The sequence below is a fragment of the Camelus ferus genome, chromosome 18 (genome assembly GCF_009834535.1).
Source record: "Camelus ferus isolate YT-003-E chromosome 18, BCGSAC_Cfer_1.0, whole genome shotgun sequence".
Classification (NCBI taxonomy): domain Eukaryota; kingdom Metazoa; phylum Chordata; class Mammalia; order Artiodactyla; family Camelidae; genus Camelus; species Camelus ferus.
In genome coordinates this window covers 5671341-5695283 of record NC_045713.1, presented here as the reverse complement: position 1 = coordinate 5695283, position 23943 = coordinate 5671341, and the positions used below count along the sequence as shown (strand labels likewise).

The 23943-nt window shown below is 60.7% G+C and overlaps 1 protein-coding gene across 3 annotated transcripts; it reads left to right on the top strand.

Annotated features, from left to right (window-relative positions):
• The first annotated feature begins 328 nt into the window (after positions 1-328).
• Positions 329-23943, top strand: SH2B2 (SH2B adaptor protein 2). 3 transcript variants are annotated; one of them, XM_032459622.1, is made up of 9 exons: positions 329-438; positions 11863-12608; positions 15872-15973; positions 17682-17773; positions 19154-19245; positions 19331-19489; positions 19991-20199; positions 22727-22898; positions 23405-23943. In XM_032459622.1, exons 1-9 carry the CDS (start codon positions 396-398, stop codon positions 23746-23748), a joined length of 1959 nt encoding a protein of 652 aa, XP_032315513.1. In that variant the 5' UTR covers positions 329-395; the 3' UTR covers positions 23749-23943. The 3 variants fall into 3 exon arrangements, with proteins under 3 accessions (XP_032315513.1, XP_032315515.1, XP_032315514.1); XM_032459624.1 differs by lacking the exon at positions 329-438 and adding an exon at positions 2108-2386; XM_032459623.1 differs by lacking the exon at positions 329-438 and adding an exon at positions 2108-2390.

The following is a 23943-nucleotide window of genomic DNA, read 5'->3' as shown; positions in this document are numbered from 1 at the left end:
CTCCACACGCAGCTCCCACCCTGCAGTCTACCAGGCCAGAGTCCCCGGTGCTGTATCTGAGTTTTAGCCCTGAATATTCTAGGGTTTGTGCCTTCAGTGCCCCTCATCATCTGCCCCTTCAGGACTTCCTCTAAAACCCCAGAGCCTCCTCCACTGGGGACAAGCTGGACCCCTCTCCCCTGACCCTCGTTCCTATCCTCGTAACAGAGCTACTCTTGGCCCATCATGCCCCACCCCACCCCCCACCCCTGCGCTGCACTTCCCCGCCCCAGCCACTTCTACTTCTCCCACCAGTTCCTCCTTATACATCACAGAGTCCTCCTCACTTCCTCCTCCCTGGGAATCAGCACTATTGTCCTGTCCAGGGCTCCACACCCCACGACCCTCCCTGGTCAATGACAGCCCACCAGTGGAGCTCAGCCCACTACTCAGAACCAGGTTAGTCCACTGGGGGCCATGCTGTCGGGGGTGGGGGTTGGTCCACAGCCATGCCACCCAGTGTGGAGCCTCCCTCTCTCTCACTCCATGGGCAGTCACCCTCCCACCGACCCCACACTCCCACACCCCTCCCAGCCTCATCCATAGGCCTCCTAGTTCCCAGCCAGATGTCCAGGCCTCTGTGCAGCTCCAGTAGATGGCTGGTCCGCATCTAAGCTTTCTTAAGTGTTTGCTAGCCAGATCCTGCCAAGAGAGCAGCCGGTCTGTGTGGAAGGGAAGGCGCTAGGTACCAGGGCCTTGCTTCAGTGCAAGCCTTGCATGGGGACACCAGTGGAGGGCATCCGAGGGCTGATAGGCAGCAGGAGAGGGACTCCCAGCCAGTCTCTCTACCTTCATCAACCCGTGGCTCCTCTCCAGGCCCCACCCTTCCCATCCACAAGACTGGGATAAAAACCCTTCTTTGCCTGTCCTGCTTCCTGGGAAATTAGAGATGTGAAATGGCTTTGGGAAAGGTTAAAGCGCTCATCCACAAAGGTCAGAGGTCACTATGGGGGGGGTTACAGATGGAGGCACACCCAGTTAGCAGGGAGACCAAGGCTGATCACAGAACAGCCAGAAGTGAGGCTGCAGAGGGTTTAGCAAAGGCAGAGAGAAGCTGATCTAACTGCCTGTGGGGGCTGAAGGCCAGAAGGGAGAGGGGAGGAGCCTGGCACCCCCCACCTCTACCCAGAAGCAATAGGTCTGATCTCTGAGCCGCCTTCTACACTTCTGCTCACATTGATGCTCTCTGTTCCTCTTGGGAGCCTTCCAGGCCTGCTGGAGCCCCTCAATCTCTTCTGGGAAGTCTGGAGGCCCCCAGCTCGACAGGCGTCAGTTCACAAGCGCCCACAAGGGTCAGCAGCAGCCTTTGTTTTCTTAGTCACATTGGGATCTGCCCTCACCTATGCCCAGGGTTTGGGGGCTGCCTAACGGAGCAAGGGTGAGGAAGACAGGGCTGTGTTCCCCCATTAGCACCGTGTGACCTCTGAAGACCTCCCTGGGATGGGCCTCAGTCTCCCCATCACTGTGAAGATGGGGAGGTGGGAACCGTGCTCAGGTCTTCCCCTGTAGCCTCGGGGCAATTTCCAGCGCCGGGAGCCCTGGGGAGAGGGGGCGTGGTGTTCGTCTTCGGGATTTATGAGAACCAGACGTCGACTTCCCCCGTTGCGACATCTGGGCTTCCTTGAGACTCCCATTGTCCCCACACCGGAGGGTCTAGGACTCCACCCGGCGCCCGGCGCCTAGGGACGCCCACGCCCCATACACCCCACTACTCAGGCCACCCACTGAGCCACTACACCGGGCTCCGGGGGACGCCTCCGCGCAGGGGGGGATTCCAGCTCCTGGCCTAGGGCCCGCTCCGCGAGACGGGGCAGCCACGGATACTTCCCCCAAATGGGGTGGCTGCAGGCCAGTTCCTAGCCCCTCTGGGCCCCAGGGCTCGGCCGCCTAGACGCCGCCACTGCTGCCACCCGAAGGCAGTGAGCACTAGCGGCGGGCGCCGAAGAGGCTCCGGGGAGGGCGAGGGGCGCGGAGAGGGCGGGGCCGGCGCAGCGCGAGGCGGGGGGGCGGGGCTCGGACGGGGGCGGGGCCGGGAAGGAGCGCGCCGCGCGGGCGGGGGTTACAAGGGGGAGCAGGCGGGGCGCGCGCCGCGCGGGGCTGGGCTCGGAGCGCGCGGGGATCCGCCGCCAGGAGAGCCGAGCCGGGGCCGCGCTGGGCTAGCAAGGAGCGAGCCACGAGCCTTCGAGGTTGTGGACCACGGAGGGAGGAGCCGCCGCCGACGCCAGCTCCCGCCCTGAGGGAGCCCGAACCCGCCGCGGGCCATGAGCCTCCGGGCCTCTGGAGCCCGGCCGCGGTCCGGGCAGCGCTCCGCCGGCGCCCCGGCCCGCCCGGCCGCAGCTGCGCGCCTGTAGGTATGGCCTGCTTGTCCTCAGTTCCCTCATCCCCCAGTCCATCACCCAGGACCCTATCCGTCCCTGAGGGCGTGTGTGTGTGTGCGCACGGCTGCCTCGGGGAGTGCTGCCGCACGCGCCCCGGTCCGCGCGTGTTGTCTTTGTGTGCGCGGGTGGGAGGGAGCGCGATGGAGGAGATGCGCCCCCGGCGGGGATCAGCTCCCCGACCCCCATCCCGGGCCGGACGAGAGTGGCGAGAGGGGCCGAGCCACCTACGGAGCAGCTGCGCCCCCGCCCCCTCCTAGGGCCCAGGCCCCGCGGTGGGACGAGCGCAGCGGGCCCCCTGGAGGAGGGGTCTCTGGCTGGGGTCTGGGGAGCGGAGTGCTGGGGTCTCTTCCTTAGGCTGCGCGGGCGGGCGGAAGGCCAACCTGAAATGAGGGTGAGGGCCACGGGAGGGACCCTATCCAGAGCACAGTCGCCGGGCCGGCACGCCCTCCATTTGGCCCAGGCCTTCTTTCTCACGGTCTCCATTCTCGACCCGCCCACCCCGGGAGCTCTCCGGCAGCCCTGGGTAGTGGGGAGGATCGCTGAGGGTGCCCCAGAGGCCGGCGCCTTTAAGAAGGGGCGGGTTCATGCCCTCCATTCAGGCCCTTCGGGCCTCGGCCATTGATGAACCTGCGGGCAGCGCGGGGCCCGGCACCGTGCCAGTCCAGCGGGCCAAGGCTAGGCAGAGGCAGGACTCGTCCGGGCCCTCAGCAGCCCACGAACTGAGGTCTTCATGGGGAGAAGTCTGCAGTGACTGTGACCCCTCAGGAGTCGCACAAGGTGGACTGGACAGCCTCAGAAGCCAGTTGGTGCAGGGGAGAGCCTCAGGGCTGGGATTCAAACCTGGATTGAACCCTACATCTGCCCTTGGAGCCTCCATTATCTACCCTGTAAAATGGGGGTGGTGCTGCCTACCTCCTAGCTGGGTGACCAGGGTTGCCTGCCTCCAGTGCAGATGGCCGAGCATGGTGAACGGGCAGCTCTGAGAGGGCAGGAAGAGCCAGGGGGTTGTTTCCCTAAGAGGCTTTGGCTGCCTCTGTTGGGAGGTGTGATCTGACCTCCACTCCCCCCACTTTGAACAAATCTCTTCCATCCTGGCCTCCCTGCTCCATCCAGGAAGCCACTGGCTGGGAGTGACCTAGAACCTTTCAGCTGTAAGAACTTTGGGGGGAGGTCTGGCAGTGGGGGCAATGGTGAGGTTCAGGGTGTTTATGGGGGTCTCAGAGGCAGTTTCCCACGAGCTGCCTTCCTCTACTCCCCTCCCCCTCTAGAGGGAGTGAATGAGATGGGCAAGAGATTCTGATGCGGGATGACTGAAGGGACCTAAGCCATCAAGAGTTAATGCATATGCTTTTCTTCCCCTTGTGAAAAATGTCTAAAGTTTCTAAACCCCTCCCCCAACTTTGTGGATCTCCTAGGGAGAACCCACACACGCACACCCAAGGGTGGGCTTCGCCAGGAGCTGGGACCCCCACCCAGGTGGAGCCTGGACCCCTACAACTGAGCATTTGGTTTCGAGCTGACTCATGCCAGGGTAAAGGCGTCTGTGCTCTTTCTCATGTAAGCTTCACAACAACCTGTGGGTTTAGTACTATTATTATCCCCATTTTGCAGAGAAGGAAACAGATTCAAGGAAGTGAAGTGACTTGCCCAAAGTCACTCAACCAACAAGCCAGGCTTCCAAACCATTTCTCTGAGCCACTCTTGGAGCCTCGTTTCCTGCTCCTCACTGTCCACATGGGACCAGAGGGGCAGTGGCAGCTTTGGAACTTGGGGTGGTTTCTCTTACCCCCTCACCTGGGTGGGTCTGTTTTTATGGGCCGTGCTCGGTCCCAGGGGAGAACAGGGGTGACTCTTCAACATGGAGAGGAAGTCATGGCCCACACCTATTTGGGCAGAGCCGTGTGTGGGAGTACAGCACCTTTTGGCTCCTCTGGGTGAAGCAGGGTTTGGGCTTTGTTCTCCAGATACTTCCAGCCTTTTGTGTCTAGGGCTCACCCTGGAGGTGGGGAATAAAACCCAGCTGGGGGCTCAGGGTCTGGTGGAGAAGACAGGCTACAAACCATGTGGTGTTGCAGAGAGGTGGGGTGGGGAGCCAGGGTGGAGACGGGGACAGGACAGAGTAGGGGCCTGCCAGCTTCTGGGACAGAGTTGCAGGTGGAGCAATGCCGAGTTTGCGTGTTAAGACCCCAAGCAGTGGACAAGAGGGTTTGGAGGAAGAGGGTGTGTTAGAACTTGGATGTGGTGAGTTTGAGGTGGCTGGAGATCAGCCAGGCTGGGAGTTCAGTTGCTTGGAGAAAGGCCCAGGGAAGCTTTATAAGCATCAGCAGGACCCAGAGTTCTGGGATACTGAGAACTGAGAGGAGGCACTGGTATGTGTGTCATGAAAAAGCCAGAAGGCAGACTGGTAGGCTAAGTGGTGAGGGTTGAAGGGGGTGTCCGACAGGTTTTGGGAGCTGGGCAGGGCCCGAAGAGGTCTGAGAGAGATATGAATCAGGGCCTAGGTGCCATCCATGACACCCAAAGAGATAGAGAGACTGTGAGGCTCAGGCCAAGGCTGGAGAGGACGTGCGTCTGCTCTGCAACCCCAGGAGGGCAGGGCCAGTGCAGCTAGAGCCATCCCAGCCTGTTCTCCACCTACAGAGCCTGTTCAGGAACTGTCCAGCACCAGGTGCTCCTGAAGGAAGATAGGCTTCCCTCCTGAGCCCCCAGGCCCTGGCATAGCTTATTGTCCTGGGTCTCACTCCCTGCCCATCTGACATCTACTTCCTGGATCCCCCTCCACTCCAGCCTATCAGAGTGCCCCCTCCTCTGAAGATGAGCATCTCCTTTCCCAAGGCAGGGCCTGGGTCCCCCCACTGTGCCCTCAGAGTGAAAGCTCCCCAGGGACGGGACCCTGCTGGGAGTAGTAAGTGCTACAGAAAGGGACAGATCCGACCTCGGCTCTGCACTCCCCATCTCGCCGGTTCTGTAGCCCCGGGCCCACCAGCACAAATGGAGTGAAAGGTGGGCCAGTCGCCTCTCTTGCCAGAATCTCATTTCCTCATCTGTACGACGGGAGAATCCTTTCTTCCTGACCAGGAAGATGTAAGAGAAGGGTTTTAAACAGGGCATAGCCCAATTGGATATAGGTTCTAGAAAGATGACCTTGGCCACACTGTGGAGCCTGGATTTGTCAGGAGCTGGGGGGACGTGAGAAATAGGGAGGCCCAGGAGGAAGCCCCTACAGCCTTCCACGCAGAGCAGAGGGAGGAAAAGAGGGAATGAACATGATGTTTAAGAAGTAGAAGCAGAGGAGCTTTGGTTTTTAAACAAATTACTTATTTAATCCTCATGACAGCCCTTTGAGGTCAGTGCTATTATCACCCTGTGTTTTAACAGATGAGGAAACTGAGGCCCCAGGAGGCTGAGTCACTTGCCCAGGGTCACACAGTTAGAAAGCAGAGGACCTGGGATTCAAAACCAGCCAACCTGGCTCCAGATTTCAGGCTTTTCCCACCCCACTGTCCCATATGTCAAATGATCAGATGTGGAGGTGGAGAGACGCCCCGGCCATGGGGCCCCTGTGATGGGAGCAGCTGTTGGATGCAGCTGTGGGGCCCCCTAGGACTGAGGGTCTGCAGGTCCCAGAGCCAGCAGGGCTTGTCAAGGTTAGGGGCATCAGTGAAAGCTAGGGGGCTCAGCAGAAGGGCTTCCCCCTTCCCACAGTGGCAAAGACTGGGAGTTGTGTGTAAGGCACGGGGGCACAGAGCTGTTCTACCAGGTTTTAGCAGCCACCTCCCAGCGATGCTCCTTAGCACAGGCCTTGGACCATGAAGCAGGCAGGTCTGCGTGAGTGAGCAGTTTACAGCTGTGGAAACTGATGCTCAGAAAAGCCAGGACCACCTGAGTGCTGGCCCCCACCCCTACCCCCTGCACTGACAGGGGCAGAGTCCCCGGGGCTCTTAGTCTGCACCTGTCCCTGTCACTAATCAGAGCACCCTCCTCCCCACACCCACTCTACAGTGAAGTCCCAGCCAGTTGAAGAGTATTAAGACCAGAAATCATGCCCACCTCTGCCTCCTGCCAGGGTCATGGGCTGAGCGCAAATATTGTGGGTGGGGAGGGTCAGGGAATTCCAGCCACATCTCGTTCTCACAGGAAGCTTTGGTTCAGAGCCTGCCCTGTGAGGACACTTCTGAGGGTGGGGTGGGGTAGGGAGTAGACTTAAGAACCAACGCCTGAGTACCAACAGTGAAACAGAATGAGCCCTGTGTGCTCTGTGCCTCTGTCTGCAGGGGAGGAAGACAGTCCTGGCTGAAGGAACAGCCTGCCCGAGGGTGTCGGTGTCCTGCAGGGGGCAGGGTGCAGAGAGGGGCCTGGAGGGATGGTCCCACAGAGGCCAGGAGGGCAGCCAGGAGCCTTCCTTGTAAAGGGCAGGGTCAGGTGGGTGGGGCCAGACCAGTGGTCCTGAGAAGCCCAGAGGAGAGGCCATCAGTGAGCTTGGTTGGGGCTGGCTTCCAGGAGGGCAGGGAGGGGCCAAGAGAGGCCTTGTCTCTTCTTCTTGTGTTGGGGTGCCCCCCAGTTTCCCCATCCAGGAAGCCCTTCTGCTGAGCCCCCGCTAATGGCCCTCACCGCCCCTTCCTGCACTTGGTCGTCTGGATGCTTCTCTGAGCACGAAGCTGAGCGAAGGTGCAGGAAAAGAGCCAGGATCTTGGCAGTGGAGGATCCTGTCTCCCACCTGGGGGACAGCCTTTCAGGGTGCTGGGTGGCTAGTTTGCACTGTGGGGCCTCCTTCCCTTCCCTGGAGGTCAGTTGCCTCCTGTGATGGGGAGGCCAGCTCCAGTTGGGGCTCCTGAGAACACATCCCCCCACCCCTAGTCCCTGCAGGTGTGGGCCGTGCTGGTTTGCCTCCCCACCCCTCCAGGCCACTGCCCACTGCGTGGTGGATCGATTGGTCGCCGGCCCATTAGCGGGGTGGCTAGGCTGCCTCATTAATATTTTAAGGAATGACCTGGCCATGGGGTCCGGAACTGCCTGCCACTGGGGGCTGACGGTTGGCTTTTTTTTTTTTCCTTTTCCAATTGTCAGTGCTATTTTTACCACCGGAAGGCCAGCCGCCCCCTCTTCCAGGCATCTAACTGGGTGGGGGTGGGGTGGGGGATTCTCCTGTCTGGGTTCTTGGCAGAGGAGTTAGGAGAGCCCAGGGCTTGGAAAGGCAACAGGCAGGGACTTGATCAGGCTTCCCCTCCCCATCCCACCCCCTGCCCTGCTTCCCTGAAGCCCCATCCATTGCCCTCTGACCCTGGAAAGATGGAAGCAAAAAACATGTTTTCAGGAGGACAAGGCAGACATTCTGGCTGAGCCTGGAAAAACCCCAGGGTGATGCACTGGGGAGGGTGATCTGCCCATCCAGGGTCCCTGAGGGGCTACCACCTGACCCCAAGACCCAGTGGAGTTGGGGGGGGTCCCTCTGTCTCCACCCTCATCCTCATAGAAGAATCCTGTGAAGGTGAGAGGCAACCTCCTGCCTGCCCCTGGTCCCACCCCTGGGGGGACTGTGGGGCCCCAGGAGAGTGACACAGGCAAAGACAGAAGTGGGAGTTCCTAAGGAGCCACCGGAGGAGGGAGAGCCCACGGCCAGCTGGATTCAATCCGTAGACCTTCCAGGCCAGCCCAGACAGTGGGGGCTGGGTGAGTTCGGGTGCCTGCTTCTGGTACCTCTGGGTTCCCCTCCCCCTGAGGCTCTGCTTTGCCCACATCTGGGTCTGTGGGCTGATTGGGTATCACACTGGCTGGTCCCTGGAGACACTTCCTGGCTCCACCCAGAGGTCTGGGGAGCCCTGGCCCTGCCCATGGGTACGCATGGATTATAACACTGCAGGGACCACTTCCTGTGCTGTCCTTTCAGGGAGGGGCTGCCCCTCTTCCTCATTTTTAAAGTGAAGAAACTGAGCCCAGAGGTTGGAGTTGTGGCCAACGTCCCTCACCCAGAGAGCAGTGGGGTCAGTCCTGGAGCCCAGGTCAGCCAAGTCCCTGCATTCAGTCTCATCCCCCGTTCTGGCCCCCAGGGCATTTGGGGACAGCACACCCTTGCCCCTTTTGGGGCTGAGCCCTCTTCCTTGTGGCTTGCAGCCTCCCCTTCACAGAGAGCCATGCCTGGGCCTCAGTCTCCCCACCTGTAACCAGGGCTGGGGCTGCCTGATGGCCCTGCTGCCCGTGGCTTTTACCTCTGGCTCTACAACCCCTGCCACTTGTGTGTAGCCCCAGCTGGACCCCAAGGACAGTGAGGGCTGCTGTGCTGGGCATCATGCCCCCATAGGCTCCCAGCCAAACAGCGAGTGACCCAGGCAGGCGAGAGGGGGAAGGTCAAGGCAGACCCAATCTCAGTGCCTCCTGGGCCAGTCCTGCCTAGGACATGGCCATAGCCACCCTACCCTTGGTAGATCCCTGTCTGAGTTCCACCCCTGCCTTCAGTGAGGCCTAGCTGGGAAAGCCTTTCCCCCAGGTCCTGTCCTTCCACTCTGCCCCATCTTGGCAAGAATACTCTCAACCATCAGGAAGAGTGGGGAGGGACAGGGATTGATGCTTGAGGACGCGGCACTGGGACTGGCTTCCTCCCTGCCCCCACCTGCCCTATGTGGGGCAGAATTATGTCAAATAGGGGTGTCCACAATTGCTGCTGGCTCCAGTGCTAGCCCTTCCCAGGCTGCCCTGTCACCTCATCTTGACCCTTGTGGTTGACTCCGTGGAATAGGGGAGAGAGATAGGCCCCTGTGGGGAGCACTGCCCTGCTGGGATGGGCTTGGAGCACAGGGCCAGAGCCTCACAAGCATAGCTGCAGGGTCTCCTCCCCACCCCACCCCCATTCCTGGCATATGACTTAGGCCCGCCCGAGGAGTGCCTATGCCAGATGGGAGATAGACACGAAACAGACACCTGGAGCACCCCAAATTGGCACCTCACTAGAGGGACACACAGGAGGGAACTGTGAGAGCTCAGAGGAGGCACATGCAGTGAGGCAGGGGGAGGTCAGGGAAGGCTTCCAGGTGGAAGTGGCCCCTGGATTCATTCTTGAAGGATGAGTAGGAGTTAGCCAGATGAAGAAAGAAGGAAGAACGGAGCAAGAAGAAGGCCCAGCAGGAGCATGAGCCCAACGCATGGTGCCTCAGCCCGATTCTCATGTCCCCAACCCCTCCCCCGTGTCCTGATACTTCTGCCTCCAGCTTACCACTCATGCCTGCAGGGAGGTCGCTCTTTGTCCTCTTTGGCAGCATGGAGCCCAGTGCAGGCCCCACCTCCTCCAGGAAACCCTCCTAACTCCCTGCTACTCTCTCTGCAATACCCTGGGCAGGAATCTCTGATGAGACCTGCTGATTTGGAAAACTGTCCTCCGTGCTAAGTGGTCTCATCAAGTGGCCTGTTTCCTGCCTAGGGCTGTCCTGTGGTTACTGACTGCAGATGGATGGCCGAGGTTGCCCCAAGGTGAGAGGGAATTCCCACAGTGCTCCATGGCCCAGAAGCCTCACAGATGATCTCATAGGAGTGGGCAACTATTTTTACCCAATGTTTAATTACAGAGTTTGGATCCCAGAGGAGAGATGAGATGGTGCTCCCAGGAGCTGCGAAGGAAGGGCCATGCTGGGAATTGTGGGGATCCTGGGGCGAGGGCATGGCCCCTGTTCCAGTTCCCCTACATCAGCCAGCCCCCGCAGACAGGCTCCCCTAGACAGTGTGTCCCCTAGACACAGTTCCCTCCTGTGTGTCCCTCTAGCGAGGTGCCAATTTAGGGTGCTCCAGGTGTCTGTTTCATGTCTGTCTCCCATCTGCCACCCACTTCTCCATGGGTAATTTTCACCCTGGTCTGCTGAGGGTGAGATGCATAAACACAATGGCTGGGCCTGTGCCCCCAGAGGTGATGGCCACCTTGGGGGATGAGGAGGCAAGGGCCCAGGTGACTAGACACACCCCAGGCAGTTTGGCAATCTGGAGTGAGGAGGGATGGAGGGACCTGGGGGGAGGAGGAGGATGCTGGGATGAAGAGACAGCAGGACTGCCCAGACTAGGGCTCTTCAAGAAGGTCCCATTTGGATGGGAGCTCTGGAGGGGGCAGGATTCCAGGAGGTGGGACCACAAGTAAAACAGGCAGTGCACTGTGATGGGGAGCACCTTCCATGCCAGTAGGAAAAATTGGCCATACTGGTTCACACTGGGAGGTAAACCCCAAGTCTTGGAGTCAGCATAAGGATCCCAGGCTTGCCACTAACAAGCTCTGTGTTCTCAGGCTCTGTGTGAGGGCTTAGGCGGTGACAGCTGTGACATGCCTGGTGTGCTGAACACATTCATTTGTTCATTCATTCATTCATTCCGTGTTTACTGAGCACCTGCCATGTGCCCAGCACTGGGGACACAGACTTTTTAAGACTGTTAAAACCACTCCCTTGTGGAGCTGGCATTCTCAGGAGAGGGTTGCAGGGTGGGGATTGGGGAGTCAGCACAACCAAGTAAGTGGATAAATGGTATGTCAGATGGGGATAAGCACTACAGAGAAAAGTAAGCCGGCAAAGGGCACAGATACCAGCGTTGGGTGGAGCGGGAGAATTTCTCATTGTGAGAGATTGGTGGTCAAGGAAAGCTATCAGACAGGATGATATTTGAGCAGAAACCTGAAGGATGGGAGGGAGTATGGGGGAAAGGACATTCCAGGCAAGTGCAAGAGAAAATCGCAAGTGCAGAGGCCCTGGGGTGGGACCCAGGTGCAACCAGAGTAGCGTGGGCAAAGAGAAGAGTGGCAGGAGATAAACTCAGAGAATCAAATGGACATAGATCATGTGAGGCCTTGGGGACCATGGGTAGGACTGACTTTTACTCTCAGTGGAGTGACAAGACTCTGAGCAGAGGAAGGCCTGATCTATCTTATGTTTTAGAAATGATGGCTGGGTTCCTGGGTGGAGAAAAGACTATAGGAGGTGAGGTCAGATTTCTGGGAACCAGTGAAGAGGCTGCTAAAGTACTGCTGGCAGGAGAGGGGTTCTGTGGGTCCCGGGACAGTAGGCTGGGTGGCAAGGAGTGGAGGAGAGGTGGAGCTCGTGGTGTGTTTCCGAGGCAGAGCCGACAGGGTTGCACATGACTTCTTCCTGTCCACCAGGCTTTGGGGACCCTCAGAAGAGGTTACTTAGGCAAGCTAGTTCACTGGGGGCTCATGGGGACCCCACTTCAAGGCACCTGTCATCTCAGCCTCCTTTCCTAGCCCCAGGAATGACTTTGGGGTTCCCTGAGACTGCTGTTTGAAGTGGGGGTGAAGGGGGTGTCCCCTCCCTCCTGCAGACACATCTTCCCTGGTTGTCCTCCTCACACACTGGCGCTGCTCGGAAAGGCTTGACCAGCCCTGGAGGAGCGGGGCAGGAGAGGGGACTGGTGGGCGCTCTGGACGGAGATCAGAAGTCTCTCTCGCTCCTCTCGCCCGCAGCCTCCACGGGCTGCGATGGGACGGGAGCCATGAATGGTGCCGCCCCAGGCCCCGCCGCCGCCGCCCCAGTCCCGGTCCCGGTCCCGGACTGGCGGCAGTTCTGTGAGCTGCACGCGCAGGCGGCCGCCGTGGACTTCGCGCACAAGTTCTGCCGCTTCCTGCGGGACAACCCGGCCTACGACACGCCCGACGCCGGGGCCTCCTTCTCCCGCCACTTCGCCGCCAACTTCCTGGACGTGTTCGGCGAGGAGGTGCGCCGCGTGCTGGTGGCCGGGCCGGCGCCCGAGCACCCCGACGACATGGAGCCCGGGCCGGCGGGGCCCCCGGCGCTCAAGGCCGCGTCGTACGGCCACTCGCGGAGCTCCGAGGACGTGTCCGCGCAGGCGGCGGCCAAGGCCCGCGTCCGCAAGGGCTTCTCGCTGCGCAACATGAGCCTGTGCGTGGTGGACGGCGTGCGTGACATGTGGCACCGGCGCGCCTCGCCCGAGCCCGACGCCGCCCCGCGAGCCGCTGAGCCCCCGGCCGAGCCGCGCGACAAGTGGACGCGGCGCCTGCGGCTGTCACGGACGCTGGCAGCCAAAGTGGAGCTGGTGGACATCCAGCGCGAGGGTGCGCTGCGCTTCATGGTGGCCGACGACGCGGCCGCGGGCCCCGGGGGCGCCGCCCAGTGGCAGAAGTGTCGCCTGCTGTTGCGCAAGGCAGTGGCGGGCGAGCGCTTCCGCCTTGAGTTCTTCGTGCCGCCCAAGGTGAGTGCCCACCCCCACCTGGGGGGACTGCAAGAGGGGCATAGGTGCCGGGTGGCGGGGACAGGGGCTGGCTTCGGGAAACGCGCTGCCAGATCTAACTGGCCGGATGGAGTATTCAGTGTTAGCAGCCTGGGATGCCTGGGGACTTCCTCTGCCTCTTGGACAAGTCACCCTTCAAGCCCTCTCTCTCCACCTGTGAGGTGTCAGAAGAGCTTCCTGGCTACAGAAGGGGTTCCAGGATACTGTTCCTGGTGATGCCGGAGAGCCTGGCTGCCTTTCCACCTCTCTTCCTCACCTGGGACCCCTAAGTGGCCAGAGCCTCCCAGAGAGGAGGGCTGTGGGGGTGGGGCAGGGAGTGACAGTGGCACACTTAGAGAGGGCCTGCGGGAAGTATGCATCTGGCTTGGTGGGAACCTGCTTGTCCCCAGCTTGGCTCCCAGGCCCCAGCCCAGCCCCTGCCCAGGTGGCCCCTGTCCAGCCCAGGTTTGAAAAGCTAAGCTCCTGGCTGTCACCAGCACTGCTGCTCACCTGAGAGTACCTGCCTTCCCCCTTCTCTGGGGCTCAACGTCAGAGCCCCGGGAGCAGCAGCTTTGGGTCTCCTCCAGGGTGGCAAAGCTGCCTTGTTTGGAAAGAGGGAATAACTCTAACAATAGTGCCAACTTTCTAAGAGCCCTCATCCTCCCAGTACTCAGGCAAGGTGAGCATCGTGGTCCCCAGGTCACAGAAGAGAAAATAAACGAAAACTCAGAGTGTGGCCTGCCCAAAGTCACACAGTTGGTGGGTGGCAGAGGTGGGCTAATTATACCTGCCATCCTGGTGGTCCTGGGAATGAAAGGAGCATGGAGGTGGGAGCTCCTTGTGCACTGGGAGGTTTGCAAAGGTGGGAGGGTGTACTGGTGCGGCAGCTGGGGGCACCTCCCAAGAACCACCCAGAGCCCCCACCCACCTCTGGGCCACTCCATCCCGGTGCCTTTAGTCACCCTGAGTCTCGCCTCTCTCTCCATCTCCCAGGCTGTCAGGACTCTGGATGCTCCTCCTTGCCTCTCCCCATGGGAGGTGCAGGATGTGGGCTTCTCAGGGCAGTGTCCATGAGCCACAGGAGAGGTGACTTCCCAGGGACACATGTACTCTCCAAAGAGCTTTCTCCCCAAGTCCCAGCATCCCCAGACTTCCCAAGGGCTTTGTGCCTGCCCAGGCCCCCAGCTTTAGGTCCCTGAGAGAATCACAGACCACTAAGCCCAGATCCACGGCTGGCCAGACAGGGAGCTGGAGGCCCAGTGAGGGGTGGGAAGTGGGGCGGGGCTTTCCTAGGGTCACCCAAAGGGCAGAGGCAGAGGACCAGGGCTTCCACACCTCCGGGCCCTGAGTGGCAGCCACAGCTGCCCGGCTGTAAATAGCGGCGCCCGCTGCCCTCCAGGGAGGGGCTGCAGCAGCTGCCTCTCTGTCAGTCCCTCCTGAGTCCACTATTCACTGCTGGCAGAGGGCAGGCCTCCTGTGGGGTCACTTGCCCAACCTCTGAGAAAGGCAGGTGGGTTCCTACCCCTGATCTGGCCTCAGACCCTCCTTTTTTCATGCAAACGCTTGTGAATTCAGGAGTGAGCCCTGTGGGAAGGGACAGCTTGCCATGGTGAGGTCTCAGGTCCAGTTTCCCAAATATATTTGGTCTTAGGGGGCATGAGCTCCACGGGGCACCCCTGCTGACACCCCCACTGCCTTTTAGTCCTGTTTACTCACCCATAGTCCAGATCTCCTCCTTCTCTTGGGGCCTAGCTGCACCCTTGGAGCAGATGGGAGCCTGGGGTCTGCAGGCTCAGGGGCTGTTTCCGGGGTCCTCAGACTGCCCCCTCATAAAGCCCCATGAGTCAGGTCTCTGGCCTCCTGCCCCTCCCTCACCCTACAGGAGAAGTCTCGACTCCAGGTCCCCTCGTACCTCTAGGCCAGGCCAGTGCTGGGACCCAGGGAGCAATGATGCAGCCTGCCTGCCATTGGGGCACCACCAGGAAACTGGTATTTGCCGGACAAGATGGTAAACCTCAATGGCATGAGCTCTGGGGACCCCAAACAGGAGAGGCTTAGGCAGCACCAGGTGCGAGAACCCCAGAACAGGCATTTCTGGAGACTTGAGCTGAGGGAACAAAGGCCTAGAGTCATGAAACAGCCTGATGGCTCCATCCAGGGAAGCAAGAACAGTGAGCTGGAGCCAGATGAAAGGCAGCTGAGCCAGGACTGACCCGACCTCAAACGCCAGGCAGAGGAGTTGGCACCTCTGGCAAACAGGAGCCCAGCTGCAGTCCCCGGTCCAGGACTTCACTGCAGACCTGTCTGCTCCACCCAATCCAGGGCCATGGCCCCCTGCCCGCTGGCCAGTGCAATGACCCACCATGGTCAGCCAGGCCCCACCGTCACTGCTCCAAGCCCAGCCCTGTGCCTGCTGGATGGCAGCCAGTGCTGCCAGGAACTCTCATCCGCCTGCCCACCCAACAGCCCTTCCCTTTCCTCTTAAGAAAGTCCCTGTCCCAAAGCCCAAGCCCTGCCAGGAATCTCAGGCTCAAGCCAGCCCCAGGGGGCCTTTGGGCCATGGCCAGGGGCTTTAGGGCAGATCTGGGAGGGCTAGGCACAGAGCAGCCCTCCCCAGGAGTCCTGCCAGCTCACCTGGGTTAATCCTCACACTGACCCCTCCTCCACCTGGAGACATGGCCCTGCCCGGCTCCAGGAGGCCTGCTCCAGGTCGGGGGCTCCAGAGCTGTGCTAATGGGAAGTCTAGCCTGAAGCGGGAGACAAGCGTTGTTGTTGTTTTTTAATGAAATAGAATAGAATAGAAAACACCACTCTCCATCACTCACAGTCAGGGTGAATACTGTCTGGTGAAACGTGTGCATGTGTACTGGGTCACAATGTCGGATGTATTTCTTACTATGGGTCAATGTAGAAAATGTGAAAAACGCAGATCTGGTGGGTGTGCTGGACGTGCTGGGCAAAAGGGCGGCTGGGGCGGAGTTCACCCCCTCAGGGCTCCAAGATGGGAGGCTCATGTCAGTGCCAGCTCTGTCCCTGACTTGCTTTGTGACTATGGGGAGGTCCTTCTGTTTTCCAGAAACTCAACTTACCCATTTGTGAAATGGGAACTGGAACACCTCTGTACCAGGGCGGCCTGGCATCCTAAGCTGAGGGCTGCTGTGAGAGGGGGGAGAGCAGGGAGGGGAGAGAGGATTTCAGGAGGCCCTGGGGCCACTGTCTCACTGCCCCTTCCTCTGGCCTCCCAGGCCTCCAGGCCCAAAGTCAGCATCCCTCTGTCGGCCATCATGGAGGTCCGCACCACCATGCCCCTGGAGATGCCGGAGAAGGACAACACGTTTGTGCTCAAGGTGAGCCCCACCTCTGGCCCCCAGATCCCTCATGGGAGGCATGTAGGGGGAGTGAGGGTAAAGGGCCAGCAGCAGGGCCGGGGAAGGGAACCCGGGTTTGGGGGGTGGGGGTCCCAGGACCCGACACAGATGTTGAGCACATGGCTGGGACGCGATCCTGGCCCGGGCTTTGGAGACATGGGCCCCAGGTGTTGTCCACCGTGTGGGGCCCTCTGCTCCCATTTCCTCCTGGGCCTGGTGAAGCTCCTGAGTTTCACTTCCTCCCTCCCTTCCCCCACTGGAGCCAGCATGCACCCACCCCACGGGCAGGAACTGGTCACCAGCCTGCAACGGTTATGCAAATGCTCCTGTCACCAGCACCTGAGTGTAGGGACCCTCCTGATCCCACAGAGGGCACAAAGGCACTGAGGGTGGATGGGGAGGCACTCCGGTGGGTCTGGGGGCAGCCTGTCCTTTCCCCAGGCCCCACGTCGCCGGGGTGGCCTGCTCGGGTTGCTGAGGACACAGCTGCAGGCTGCCAGGCCTGTGGCCCTGTGCCTCCTTGGAGGATTAGAGGGTGTTTGTGAGGCCAAGTTCCCAAGGAGGCCTGGTCCCGCCCACCCGATGCTGCCTGGAGCAGGCCCCCTCCTCTCCAGGCTCCCAGTTGGGTTTATGTTTTTACTCGTCCCTGTTTGTTTAGTCATGAACTCCCTTATTCATTTAGCAAACGTTTGCCAACCCCAGATCCTGAGTCACCCCAGGCCAGGGGCTCAGGACACAGCCCCTCCCTGCGTGGCATTCTCATCCTCTGGGTGAGACAGGTCAGAGCCTTGCTCCCGACAGCTGGGCAGCCACTGTGTCTCTGATTATGCTCAGGAGCCTTGAGGCCAAGGAGATCACCTGCCAGCCCTGCTCTAGGCCTTGATTTACCCATCCATTCAGAGAGGGGTTGAAGGCCGTCTCCAAAGACCCTCCCAGCTCTGAGATGCTGGAGGTCCAACTGCTCTTTAACTGAGACACATGACAAGAAGCTGAGAGCCTGTGGCCTGGGCATTATAGAGTCCTGGTGTCACGTCCCAGCGCTGCCATTGAGTGCTGGTGTGACTTCTAGTGAGTTACCTGATCTCTCTGAACCTCAGTCTTCACATCTGTACAGTGGGGAAAACCTACGGCCCCCTTCACAGGGCTGCTGTGTAGAGTTCATGAGACAATGTATGTCCAGGATCCCAGTCTGGGGCTGGCCCACAGCCGGGGCTTTCTCCACCCTACTTCCCCTCTGGAAGCCGCTTAACCTAGGGGCATGGTCAGAGAGGCAGAGTTCCAGGCATGAAGGCCTGGGAGCCCTCAACTCAGTGCTGGGCCAGCCGGCCCCTCACAGACCTGAGGGTTGTAGCACCCTTCCACCCCATCTCCGGGGCCCCAGGGCATGCGATGGGGTTGCTGGGCCACTCTTCTCTTCCCCAGCCAGCATGGCCTTCTCGGAGGCCGCATCTCCGGGGTCTGAGGACCTGAAGTCAGCAGGGCTGGACATCATCCCCACAGTCCCAAGGGGTGGCCCGCAGAGGAAGGAGCTGCAAGAATGTGGGCTGTGCTCCACCCTGGGACCCTATCCTGGGTTTGAGGTGGTGACCCCATTGTCTCCCTGCCGCTCACACCCGTGGGGAGGGGTCTAGAGCCCCCTGCTGACGGTGCTGATGGTGATCTGGAGTCTCGGCCACACCCTCCCCAGGTGGAGAACGGAGCTGAGTACATCCTGGAGACCATCGACTCACTGCAGAAGCACTCGTGGGTGGCCGACATCCAGGGCTGTGTGGACCCCGGGTGAGTGCCCAAGTGGCCCTAGTCTGGGTAGACGGGCTGGGGGGCCTAGCTGGGCTGTGCCCTTGGTCCAGCCTTCACAGGGAGCCACTGTCTGGTGAGGGCAGGGGCTAAGCAGGAGAAATGGGCTCTCCTCATTGCAGTCCAATCCAGGTGGGGGCAGGCCCAGGAGCACCCTACCCTGCCCCCACCCCTACTCCCAGCAGGCTCTGTTAAGGCTTGCTCTGCAGGTTCAGGGTTGGGGACCTGGAAGGAAGTTGGATCAAGTCTTTTCCTCACCCCAGAGGAGGCTGAAAGCACTAGAAGATGGGTAATGATAGGGTGAGCCCCAAGGGCCAGGGGTAGGGGATGCGAGGGGAGGCCCCTGGTCCAGCCCTGGGGCTCCGAGAAGGCATGCTGGGAGAGATGCCCAGCTTCTCTGAGGCTGAAAGAAAGGGTGGGCCTGAGCCAGGCAGAGGGGGCCGGGGTGGAGGAGGGCAGAGAGACCAGCACAGCAAAGGATGTGGAGTGTTCAAGAGCCCGGGACTTGCAGGGAATGTCAGGACCTTCAAGTGGCTCGAATGAGAGCTGATGAGCAGGGAACTTTGATGTGAGCGTGAGAAGCTGGTAGGTCGGGGGCAGTGGGGAGCCATGGTGAGTAATAAGCAGAGGGCAGCTCCGGTCAGCTGCATGCAGGAGGAACAGCAGGGAGGCTGGCTGTGCCATCCAGGAGAGATCCGGAGGCCAGGAGTGGGAGGGGCAGGCGGGCCAGCAGGCTGAGCATTGGGCAGCAGCTCCTCCGGCTAATGGGGTGAGCCAAGCCCCTGGTGGGGAGGGGCTGCTGCTTTCTAATTAACAGCTTCATTTAAGTAAGCACAATTAAAGTCCTGAGCGCCTCTCAGGCCCCCGATCCCCAAAGTGGTTATAATCCCTCCCCTGCCACCCTCCCAGCCATCTGCTCTGCAAACTGTTTCCCCAGCCCCTGTGAAGGTAAACCCCACTTTGTGGTCTTTTAGAGCTGGCACAGATGGGGAGACAAAGGCCCAGGGCAGGGAGGGGAGCCGGCCCAGGCCCCTCCCACCACCATGCCTGCCCCCACAGGAGGGCCTCCATGGGCTCCCAGGAGGAGGCCAGCCTATCATGGCTTGGGGGCAGGGGTCATGTGACCTCAAGGAGAGCTGCACCCCCCTGGAGACCTCTCCCTATGGCCACTCATTCACGTGGTGGCCACAGAGCAAGCTGAGGGTGTGACAGAGGGACATGAAGGCGGAGAAACCCAGGCGAGCAGGACAGGGCTGACGCTGGCCGTGGAACTGTCAGCCATTGCCTGGCTCCGTGAGCAGCCCATCGTTCAGGTTGGCAAATCCCATGGCAGGACATGGTTGAGCTTTCTTGTCTTCACAGGGACAGCGAGGAAGACACTGAGCTCTCCTGTGCCCGGGGAGGCTGTCTGGCCAGCCGCGTGACCTCCTGCAGCTGTGAGCTCCTGACAGACGGTAGGTGGGGATGGAGCTGACTGGGTTATTGGAGGGGGCAGTCACTCAAAGACGGCCAGACAGATGTGCCTCTTACCTTCTCCAGCAGTGGACCTGCCCCGGCCCCCAGAGACAACGACAGCCGTGGTGACAGCCCCACACAGCCGAGCTCGAGATGCCGTCGGGGAGTCCCTGGTCCATGTCCCGCTGGAGACCTTCCTGGAGACCCTGGAGTCCCCAGGGAGCAGCGAGAGCAATAACCCAGGTGCAGTGGGACTGCGCTTTCCCTGCTGCCCTTCCCTGTATCCCCACCCCAGCCCACAGGCACCCACAGGCCGCTCCAAAGCTCTCCCTGAGCCTCAGAAGCTATGACATTCCATTCCACTGGGTCCTTTGCTCAGCAGCTCGGTAGTTCTGGCTTTTGCAGGCCAGTCCGGGAGTATGACCCCTCCCCCGGGCCCCAGTTTCAATAGAAAGTGCTCACAGTAAGGGGTGCAAAGGGTCGGAACCAGGGGTCAGGGACAAGGACACTTGAATTGTTCCCAGGTTTGTTGCTGACTTAGAGAGTGACCCCAGGAGAGTCCTTCACTTCTCTGTGCCTCAATTTACTTCATATGCTGAGGGGGTTGGGTCAGCTCCCTGCCTCATTGTAAATTATTCAAACAGCATCTTACATGCAAAAGGCCAACAAGATGATGCATCCCCATTCTTGTGTATTTGCCGCCCATCTCTCCCCCATGCCTTTCACATTGTCATCCCTCTCCAGGGGAAGAGGGAGCAGAGCCGGAGCCCGAGGCGGAGCCCGAGCTGGAGCTCTCTGACTACCCCTGGTTCCATGGGACGCTCTCGCGAGTCAAGGCAGCTCAGCTGGTGCTGGCAGGCGGACCCCGGAGCCACGGCCTCTTCGTGATCCGCCAGAGTGAGACTCGGCCCGGAGAGTACGTGCTGACTTTCAACTTCCAGGGCAAGGCCAAGGCAAGTCGGGAGTGGGATCCCAGGGGAAGTGGAGCTGAAGTGGCCCTGGTCCTGATTCTGCACCCGTGCCGGGAGCAGACTCCATGGGTGTAGAGATGGCATGTCTTCCCACGGGCCAGGCCTACCCCCGCCATGGTCTCAATCACCCACATCCCTCCCACACCTCTCCGAGGGGCTGCAGTCTGCCCCAGACATGGCTTTTCCATTATCCAGATGAGGAAGTCACTTGCTGGTGGTGGCCAAGCCCATAGGAGGCCCAGGTCCTTCTAAGGGTTTAACTTTGACCCTGTGCCCTGGGGATCACGTAGCTCTGGGGCTTCTGAGGGTCTCCACCCAGAACCACCTTGGTACACGGCTGCGGTCAACCAACACCCTCCTTCCCCACCCACCCCCAGACAGCCCCTCTCCTTCCCTGCTCAGCTCGGTTCACCAGCCCCTCCTGGGCCCCAGCTCCAGGCCAAGCCCATGTTCAGACCAAGCAGAAGAGGAGCTGGGCTGGGCTGGGCAGGTGGGCTGCAGAGGAGGAGGGACCGGGGCGGCTCCTGACCCCACCTGCCAGAGTAGGAGAGGACCTTGAGCTGAGATGTGCAACGGACAGAGAATCCTTGAGGTGAAGACAAGTGGCAGAGTGGTCCAGACAAGGCAAAGGCATGACTGTGAACCCATGTGGTGGGCTCTTGAGGAAGGGCACTGCATGCTAGTAACGACCTCGGGAGCAAAGGAAAACATGACAGAAAGCCCAATGACGGTGGGGGGGTTACACTGTGACCAGAGTCAGCAGGAACCTCAAACCCCTCCTCCCCCCATTCTGAGTTTCCGATAAGGAAACAGACCCAGCCTCGGCTCCTCCCAGGACACGGTTCCCGTCAGTCCCTGCTGGGGGAGGGGGCACCCCAGGACCCCTGTTTCAAGCCTGCTCTGGTTGCCAGTGTCCCAACCCCAGGCTGGCCCGACCCAGGCCCTCCCCGGGCTCCCTGGGCATCACTCCTTGGCAGCATTGGCCCCACTATGGAGGAGGCAACACCTCCCCGGGGACACCTCCTTGGAAAGCAGCTGCCCTTACCAGTTCCTCTGACAACCAAGCACTTAATGCCAGCCCTGGCAGCCTGACCTGGAGGTTACTTCTTGGCCAGCACCGCCCCAAGGCAGCCTCCCCGGAGGGCCTGGATCTGATGCACACCCAAGCCAGAGACTAGGCTGGTACCCAGCCCACCATGGGGCACGGTGGTGGCAGGGGGAATGTGTGGTGTGGAAAGTAGAGCAGGAGGCTCCTCTCCTTCCAAGAACAAGACCCAGCCTTAGACTTTGAACTCACCCCAGCTAGTGCCCTCTCAGAACATGGTGTCTGTCCAGAATCCTGTGCAGAGTTGGAGGAGTTAGTGGTGAAATAGAGTGGCCTCCTGCTTGCACACCTCATGGGAAGGAAGACCTCAGCCTTCCAAGGCAGTTAGTTGTTTCAGATAACACATGTCTGGAACATTTTCCCAGAGATTGAGATGCACACACCCTCTGGGGCCCAGCTTTGCCCTGGGCCTCTGTCCCCAAAGGCTCTGCCCAGATTTGAGGCTGTGGTGGGATCTCTCTGTGCTGTTCCTCTCGGTCCGAGTCCCTGCCCTGGGCAGCCGTGAGTGGTCCAGGCTTTGCCCACACTATTCTGGCAACTTCTGAACCTGCTGAGTGGCAGAACTCACTCTTGGAACACTCCCCTCCCTCCCAGGTCTTCTCTGTCCTTTATGTAGGCGGCTAGGCCAGCTCCCCTTCCTTTGCACACCCTGAAACCCTCCTATCACCACCCCTCTTGCCACACACACCCCCAGAGACAGTCACTCTTCCTCTTGTGGGATACATATGGAGCAAAAGAGGGCTGAAGGCAGAAATCTGTGGCTCACCACTAGAGACCACAGCCCTGTGGCTCTTCTTTCCCTGAGGTGCCTGGCCCATGTGGGCCCTAAGCCCAAGGAGCCCTGTTTTGTGCTCCAGGTGCTCCCACTGCACACAGTTGAGTAGCATGTGCAGTCGCTCCTCCCCAGCCAGCCTGGCACTGTTTCCACCCCTCTGGGCTTTGCCTGTGCAGGGACAGTGGGCAGAACCCTAGCCTGCTAGGGTGGGAAAATCACCCAAACATGAGTTCTCTTCTGAGCTCTGTGCCCTGTGACCATGGGCGAGTCTCTCCCTCCCTGTGTCCCTATGTCTCAGTTTCCCTGTTTCTACTATGGCAGCTGTAACCTCTACCTTCTAGGGCTTTTGGAGACTAGAGATGGGTAAGTGAAGGGCATGATGTGAGACAAATGCGTGCTCCCTCCAGTCCCAGCCTGGCTCTGTTGCCCTCATTCCCCATACCCACCCCACAGGTGTGACTCCCTCTTAGATAGGGCTCATGTGTAAGGGCCGCCCCCCCGCCCCGGCTCTGACACAGACCTAAATGGCCTCTGTGAGACCTGGTCCTCCCAGTGACCTTCAAAGGCACTTGCCAAGCAGGTAGCCAGTCCAGGACCCCCCCACTGACCACGCCCATCTGTGCCCACAGCACCTACGCCTGTCCTTGAACGGCCACGGGCAGTGCCACGTACAGCACCTGTGGTTCCAGTCTGTGCTGGACATGCTTCGCCACTTCCACACCCACCCCATCCCACTGGAGTCAGGGGGCTCGGCAGACATCACCCTACGCAGCTATGTGCGGGCCCAGGGCCCCCCACCTGGTAAGACGCCCCTACCTGGCCTGTGCCAAGGCTCAAGAAGACAGACATGTGGGCAGTGGGGGAGGGCATCACAATCCGGCTGCCGCCCTGCTAGCCCCTGCAGGATGAGCACCAAGTCTTAGCTGTAAGCAACTCCGGCCATCAGGTTTGGAGAGAGGCAGCCCTACGGGTTCCCTGTCCTGAGTAATTCCCGGCAGGTGGAAGTGGGCGGAGGCATCACGGGAGTGGGTGGAGTCCCTAGATCCCTGCACAGGTGGGGCTCAGCGGCAGAGCTGTTGGAGGAAGGAAGCCTTGGGGGTGTGATGAGGGTGCCTATACCCATGACTTGAGTTAACCAGGGAGGTGGGCTGCAGCCAGGAGCTCAGAATTCGAGTCCCGGCTCCCTGTTCAATCCCAGGCAACCCGGTTCCTCCGGGTCTCTGGTCCCTGTCGGCACACTGGGACTGGGGGAAGTGGCGCCGAGGGGCCCGGGCTGGGCACTGAAGGCCCGCGGTCTCCCGTTGCAGACCCGGGTCCCTCGCCCAGCGCCGCGCTCGCGCCCCCCGTCTGCTGGAGTGAGCCGGCCGGCCAGCACTACTTCTCCAGCCTCGCCGCGGCCGCCTGCCCGCCTGCCTCGCCCTCGGAGGCCGGCGGCGCCTCGTCCTCGTCCACCTCGTCGTCCTCGGCGGCGTCCGTGCCTGGCGCCCCGCGCCCCGCCGAGGGCCCGCTGAGCGCGCGCAGCCGCAGCAACAGCGCCGAGCGCCTGCTGGAGGCGGCGGGCGGGGGCGCCGACGAGCCCCCGGAGGGCGGGCCCGGCGAGGGCGCCCGGGGCCGCACGCGCGCAGTGGAGAACCAGTACTCCTTCTACTAGCCGGGCGCGGGCGGCGCCAAGGCCCTGGGGCCACCAGGACCTGCCCCGCTGCGGGGCGATGGCCCACGTGGCCGTCGGTCCAGCGGATCCTGCCGGCCCCCGCCCGGCGCTGGGTGGGAAAGCAGCGCTGGGTGGGAAAGCGAAGCTCTTCAGTGAAGACATAATGTTATTAAAGAGTCTGTTTTAGGGACTGCA